General features: G+C 42.1%; 1 protein-coding gene across 1 annotated transcript; it reads left to right on the top strand.

The window, feature by feature from the left end:
- The first annotated feature begins 3,035 nt into the window (after positions 1 to 3,035).
- Positions 3,036 to 5,746, top strand: LOC150055808 (uncharacterized). Its single transcript, XM_090343648.1, is given in 2 exon segments — positions 3,036 to 4,318; positions 4,634 to 5,746. Coding segments are annotated over 2 exon segments (1,296 nt in total). The 5' UTR covers positions 3,036 to 3,352; the 3' UTR covers positions 4,964 to 5,746.
- The last annotated feature ends 1,421 nt before the right edge of the window (positions 5,747 to 7,167 follow it).

Raw genomic sequence — 7,167 nt, forward strand, 5'->3', positions numbered from 1 at the left:
CGGTTTTGCACCAAAGCTGCGCTGCGAAGTGTCTCTCGTTTAGTGTTCGAAGTGTCTCTCGTTTAGTGTTCGTTTAATTCTGGTGTTTGTGGTGTTTGTTGTGACGGGACTTGGACTTGGACTGAATATTAACATGGGACAGTCTGTGACTGCTACCATGCATGCCATCAAAATTTGGGGTACTTAAAGGTCTCTGCTTCTGTCTTGTTTTGTGAGGTGTTTTTTGTTGTCTGGTTTTGTTTTCAAAATTGGTACCAGTCTTAAATATGGATCCTTGCAATCTTTGTGTGTGTATTTTTGGGCAGTTGTAACAAGCCCTGGAAAAATAAATCACAGCTAAGTTGCCATGTAAAAAGTTTTGTTTTAAACCTGGTTCTCACCTGCAAGAGTAAAATTGGCAAAACTCTCTCGACACAAACTTCCAGAAATTGAACGGCCGATATTAATTTTGCGCGCTTTAAGATCTTTGAGTATGAATGTGTGTGAATGAGTGAGTGAACATGTTCAAGGTTAAATTATCAGCATGCTGTATAAAACAATGGATAAATTTATACTTGAAATAAAAAAAAGGCAATTGGGTAAATCTAAGTCTAAACTTCAAGAAAATTATTAGGTTAAAATGTTTTACAATGTCTCAAAGGGTTATTGCATTGTTTTAAAGAGAAACTGGTAAAAAGTATTTTTCTAAAGTAGAAAAAGTATTTTCTAAATGAAATTTGCATTAATAATTTGATATTGAAATGCATAGAGCTGTTTACATTGTAAACATTGTGTCCTGTTTAGCCCAGAGGTATTAGGGAATTTGGAATCTATTTCCTTAAGTTGAAATTTGGAGATAAATATTAGGAATTAAAATGTAAATTTATTTATTAATGTCAGAGACTTTACCTATCTTTCAAAACTGTCTAGGTAATCGAATGCTAAGAGAAAGGATGGGAAAACTTAGGATAGTCCTGTGTGACCATCTTTGGGGGTGAGAGGTGAACTGGCAAAGGTGCAGCTCTGGGTAAATAAGCTGGAATGAAGGCTGTTCACTTAACCTGGTCAGGTGGACTGAGATCCACATCTTCGCTCTTTTTCTTTGCAGACTGACACTGAAAATCTGATGGTAAAATCTGGGTAATATGATTAGTATTTTAAAAGGAATGAATGTTTAAAAGTTTATCTCTGTATGATTTGGGTTCATGTTACTGCATTGCAATTGGATGTATTCTAGAAAAAGAAGGAAACTAAGTCCAGATTTAGACCTTTGGTGCAATGATGATGTTTACAGTTCTTGCATTGAGGAAAAACTTATTTGAGTTTAAACTGTTGCTGGAGTTTTAGGCAGTAACCTAAACTGCAGAAAAAAAAAATGCCTCTCCAAAAAGGAAACCCGGAAGCAAAGGGAGTGCCTTGACCCCTAGGGGGTCTGGGGGCAAAGGGAGTTCCTTGAGCCCTTAAAGATTTTTCAAATGCAAATAAAGGCTAAAGTGTTAATTGTTTAAGCAAATATCAGTAAAAGTTTTAAAGAATATTGGAAATGGGTTTCTGAACAAAGTTTGAAATTGAAGTTGTCCTAAATGTTTGTTTCAAGGAAAAAAAGAAAACAAGAAAAATCAGGACTACCAAAATGGTTGCTTAATTGCTATTTCGGCTTATTCTTGTAAGTTATTTTATAGCAATCTCCAGCAGGCCCATGGGGAAGGACAGCAGATCCTCATTCAGATGTAAATTTGGCCCTCACCAAGTTCCAGGTAAGATCATGCTTAGAGACTATTTCTGAGTTGACCACCTTGTTGCTTCTAATTGGAGTAAAGTGGCCTTTGTAGGACTCATTGATCTGAAAGCCGCAGTTTTGAGCCTGCCCAGGCAAAGCAAAGTCCCTGTGAGACTGTGGTGTCTAATCTGTCAGAGTGCTATTGAGAGTTGCTTTGGAGCTCCAAGTGGCAGAGTGCTAGCTCTGAGCTGAAAAGCTGGGGGACAGCACTCAAGCACCAGGCCCGGGACTCACAGTGGCAGAGTGCCAGCCTTGAGCTGCAGAGCTGAGGAGCGGCACTCAGGCCCTGAGTTTGGGACTTAAAAGTGGCAGGGTGCTAGCCTTGAGCTGGAGAGCTGAGAGACAGCACCCAGACCCTGAGTTCCAGTCTAGAAACCAACGAAGTGAAATGCCAATGGGACATTTATTCCTGTGTGGAGAGACACTACTGGGACAATGAAGCATCCAGATGCAGTAGGCCACAGCTTGGATGGCAGAGATGGTGTCAGATCCTAGAGTCACTTGTGCTTGGCCATTCAAAATTAATCAGAGCCGGGAGGTCATAGAATAGTTTGTAAGCATGCCTTACTAATGCCCATGCCTTTCATACCTGGGCACGAACTTGTCAATCATCTGTGATAGAGGATAGTTTAAAGTCCTAACTGAGTGAAGTTTAATTTGACACCTGCCACAAATTCAGGGTGGATGTGAGGCTTGCCTCCCTATTATCTGTTTAGATCTGGCAACTGAAGCATAGTTAGAGTCGCAGGGATTAAGTTCCCCAGACAATCAGGAAAATGCCTTTGCAAATGGGTGCTAAGTAAGCTACACTGTTGCAGCCAAAGAAAAAGTTTGTGCAGTTGTTAAATGCTTTACATGACCTCCAATTTGGAGTAGAATATCACTCCTGATATGTAATCTTGGCAACCTCTTGGTAAAATAGGCTAAGTTTTTAGGGTCCCTGGCTAGGTATAGAGACAACGCCCCTGAGTCAGCCTGAAGAAGTTATAGAAGATGGATCGTCGCCCATCAGTCCTCTTTAGATAAAGGGACCAAAAAGTTGTTTCTTAAAAATTAAGACAGCATAAGTTAGAGGCATGGAGAAAAATAGTAGTAACAAATTAACAAATGTGCAAGAGTGGAGACTGCACTTGTGGGGAATGGCTACAGTTTCGAGTCTTCTGTGCCTGTCTAGAGAATCCTAGCCTTGTTTAATCTGGTTACTAAAAGTTGTCACCCTGGTATTACTTTGGATTCTCAACCCTATACTGTCTTAAAAACCAACCGGTGCCAGCCTGCAAAAATGAGTGTGCTCGGGTAAAGCAACTAGGAAAGCATTGGGAGAATTCACCAGAGTCAGGCCTTAGGTTAAGCTTCTTTAGAAATTTTGCAGGCGACCCAGCAGGAGGTGTGACATTCCATTGGAGCTGCTGTGCTGCCGGATTCAACCACCACCTCACAGTTGTTTCCTGAGAGGACTGGAACTAAACTCTTGGTGATGGGACCCGACCTGATTTGACAGACCACCCCCTTCAGGATGCTGAGCTCACCTGGTTCACGGATGGCAGTAGCTTTCTGGAAAATGGAGAGCGGAAGGCAGGGGCAGCTGTTACCATGGAGACTGAGGTAATTTGGGCTGGAGGACTGCCCCCGGGAACATCGGCCCAGAAAGCGGAACTTATTGCCCTAACCAAGGCCCTCCAAATGGCAGAAGGTAAGAAACTTAACGTCTACACAGACAGCCGGTATGCCTTTGCAACCGCCCATATACATGGGGAAATCTATAGAAGAAGGGGCCTATTGACATCGGAAGGAAAGGACATTAAGAATAAGGCTGAAATTATAGCCTTATTGACTGCATTATTCTTGCCCAAGAGACTAAGCATTATCCATTGTCCTGGCCACCAGAAGGGAGAGTCACTGGAGGCACGAGGCAACCGCCTAGCTGACAGGGCAGCCCGGGAGGCAGCGTCACAGGAAACCCCACCAGCACGAATCCTCCCAATGGCGGAGAAATCGCCCAGCAGTCTTCCTCCACTCCCGTATAGCCCGGAGGACATTGAGTGCCTTAAGAAAATGGGGGCGGCCTATAATTCCAAGCAGAAACTATGGATTTTTGATGGAAAAACAGTATGGCCCAAAAGGTAGACTCTTGAACTTATAACTAACTTGCATACCCTCACACACTTAAGTAAAAATAAAATGAAAACCCTCTTAGACCGGGAAGAAAATTCTGGCTATCTCCTGGGAAAGGATGAAGCCCTACAGCGAGTGGCCAATCAATGCTCTGCATGTGCTCGGGTAAATGCAGGACGGACTAAAATTGGACTTGGAACCAGAGTGAGAGGACACCGCCCAGGTGTTCATTGGGAAATTGACTTTACAGAAATTAAACCTGGACAATATGGCTACAAATATCTTCTAGTATTCATAGACACCTTCTCTGGATGGGTGGAAGCATACCCCACCAAGCATGAAACAGCCAAAGTAGTAACCAAGAAACTACTGGAAGAAATTTTTCCTAGGTATGGCATGCCTCAGGTCCTGGGGACGGACAATGGGCCAGCATTTGTCTCCAGGGTAAGTAAGTTGGTGGCCAAGTTATTGGGGATTGATTGGAAATTGCATTGTGCTTACAGACCCCAAAGTTCAGGGCAGGTAGAAAGAATGAATAGAACAATAAAGGAGACTCTGACCAAATTAGCCTTAGCAACTGGCATGAAGGATTGGGTGCACCTACTTCCCCTAGCCTTGTACAGGGCCTGGAATACTCCGGGCCCCCATGGACTGACTCCCTTTGAAATCATGTATGGAGCACCCCCTCCCCTTGTGAACTTTCTTCATCCTTATGTTGCGGATTATGCTAATAGCCCCTCTTTACAAGCTCATTTACAGGCTCTACAGATAGTCCAGCAGGAGGTCTGGAAACCCCTGGCAGCGGCATACCAGGAGCAGCAGGACAAGCCTATCGTCCCGCATCCCTTCCAAATCGGGGATTCCGTGTGGGTACGACGACACCAGATTAAGAACTTGGAACCACGCTGGAGAGGACCATATACAGTCCTGCTGACAACTCCCACCGCCCTCAAAGTCGACGGGATCGCTGCTTGGGTCCACGCTTCCCACGTAAAAGCGGCTTCCACCGACAACTCTGCCCATCAGACACCAGAATGGAAACTGCAACGCCCTCCAAATCCTTTAAAGATAAGACTTTCTCGGTTGTAAAAGTCTCTAACATCCTTGTCTGAAGTACTTTTCTTAAAGGATGGTGGTTTGTGTGCTGCTTTGAAAGAGGAATGCTGCTTTTACGCAGACCAGACAGGAATTGTCCGAGAAACTATGAGCAAACTTAGAGAAAGGCTATCAGAAAGAGAGAAAGAATTTCATTCCCAGCAAGGGTGGTTTGAGAGTTGGTTTAACAAGTCCCCTTGGTTTGCAACTCTTTTGTCCACCATAGCAGGGCCCCTTTTCATACTAGTTTTGATCCTCACCTTTGGTCCCTGTGTTCTTAACAGGTTAGTTCGGTTTGTTAAGGACCGTCTATCTGTAGTTCAGGCATTAGTAATTACCCAGCAATATCAACAGTTGAAAGAGCAAGAAACAACTCTAATTGAATGAAGGATTCCATTCAAGGAACAATAAGAAAATGGGGGATGAAAAGTGCAGCTGCAGCCAATAAAGCATTAGTGAGACCCCGGCTACGGCTGTAACTGCTGTTGCCCAACAAAAGAAGTTAAAAAGCAGCCCCACAGGATGTTTGCGGATGAGGCTGATAAGGTTGTAAATCCAGATGAAAGGCACGTCCGCCCTCTTCTAGCTAAGAGAAAAATTCCACTACTGCCCAAAGTAAACTCCTAGCCTTATTTGAAGTTAGCCGACCCCTACCCTGTAATTACGCTTCTGCTTCTGTAACCGTGCTTCTGCTACCCATAAATACCCCTCTTCCCCAAGCCTCGGCGCGCAAAGTCTTCTAGGAGGCTTTGTCGTCCCGGGCGCCCGTGTTCCTGAATAAACCTCTTGCTGCTTGCATCCGACTGCGTGGACTCGCTGTTCCTTGGGAAGGGGGCTCCGTCTCCGTCTGGAAGACGTCCCGCTGAGTCGGGGGTCTTACAAGGCCAGTGTGTCTACATAACAAGTCTCTGTCTTTAAAAAGAAAAAAAGTGCTTTACATTTCTTCAAAAACATTCTTAAAGAACGCAGAGAGAGCATATTACCAGTAAGTCCACCCTTAACTACATAGTCAATTCAGCTGAAAATACGTTTGTGTCTTCGTTTGTATGTGAATGTTCAAATGAATGTTATTTGTAAGAATCAAAATATGTAAAACACCACAAAAATCTTCAAACTGAGGAATGGATATACAAAATTCTATATGTACACCAGAATAATAATTCACCTATACAAAATAATAAAGGATCAATAAACTTTACCACAAGATTAACCTTTCACGTGTTTTACTGAGTGAAAAAGGCAAAACAGATTTTTAAAAATCTACATATTGTATGATGCCATTTATGGGAAGTGTCTGAAATTAGCAAATAGAAAAAGATAAAAGATGAATGGTTTTTCAGCCACTGTGGGGAGGACACAAGGTAAAGTGTGGTCTTGATTTTCTTTGGAAATAATATATACTCAATCATGAAATTTAAGGTCAAATAACTATGTTGCCAACCAGTTAAACAGCATCCTGGGCACTAGAAAGTGATTATATTCCACACCTAGGCAATGTTGGATACTAGAATCTGATATAATATATTCCTCTCAATTCCTACTTAATGCTTTCTTTGACTATCTATCATCTATCTATGTTACTGAATAAGATATGATACAAAGTTTTTTAAATGAGTCAGCACACCGAAAAAAACAATGAATTATTCTTTTAAAAAATGTGACTGTTATATGTGAATTGCTGGGGAAAAAATGAGTGGGAGGATTGTTGTCCTTAATGTACTATGTTATCTCTCATCTCTTTTGCTGTCCCTTGGCTATCTCCTATTGTTACAGTATTTCACCTGGTTATCTGATATATTGTATATATGCTTATTTGGTTATTTAAAAGGGGAGAAAACAAGATGAGGGGTAGGGGGTGGGGGGAGGGAAATGGGGACCAAGACATGAGAAAAGGCATCAATGTATGTGAAGTTATGCACCTTCTGTCTGGTGAATATAATGTAATTCTTCTATTAATTACAATAAAAATATGGAAAAAATGAGTGGGATGAGTCGATGTCTAATTACTGTTGACATAACTGCTCTTTCTCATGGACTAAGCCATAATTCATTTTTCCAGGCTGCATTGCCCACTAACATTGTCTTGAATTCATGACACATTTAAAGCCAATAGAAACTTATTACCTGCTCCTTATATTATTAGTATGGATTTTGATTTTCTGCTTCTACAAGAAATGATTTACTTTGTTTTGGAAAAA

The sequence above is a fragment of the Megascapheus bottae genome, chromosome 13 (assembly GCF_031878675.1).
Source record: "Megascapheus bottae isolate mThoBot1 chromosome 13, mThoBot2.hap1, whole genome shotgun sequence".
NCBI classification, from domain to species: domain Eukaryota; kingdom Metazoa; phylum Chordata; class Mammalia; order Rodentia; family Geomyidae; genus Megascapheus; species Megascapheus bottae.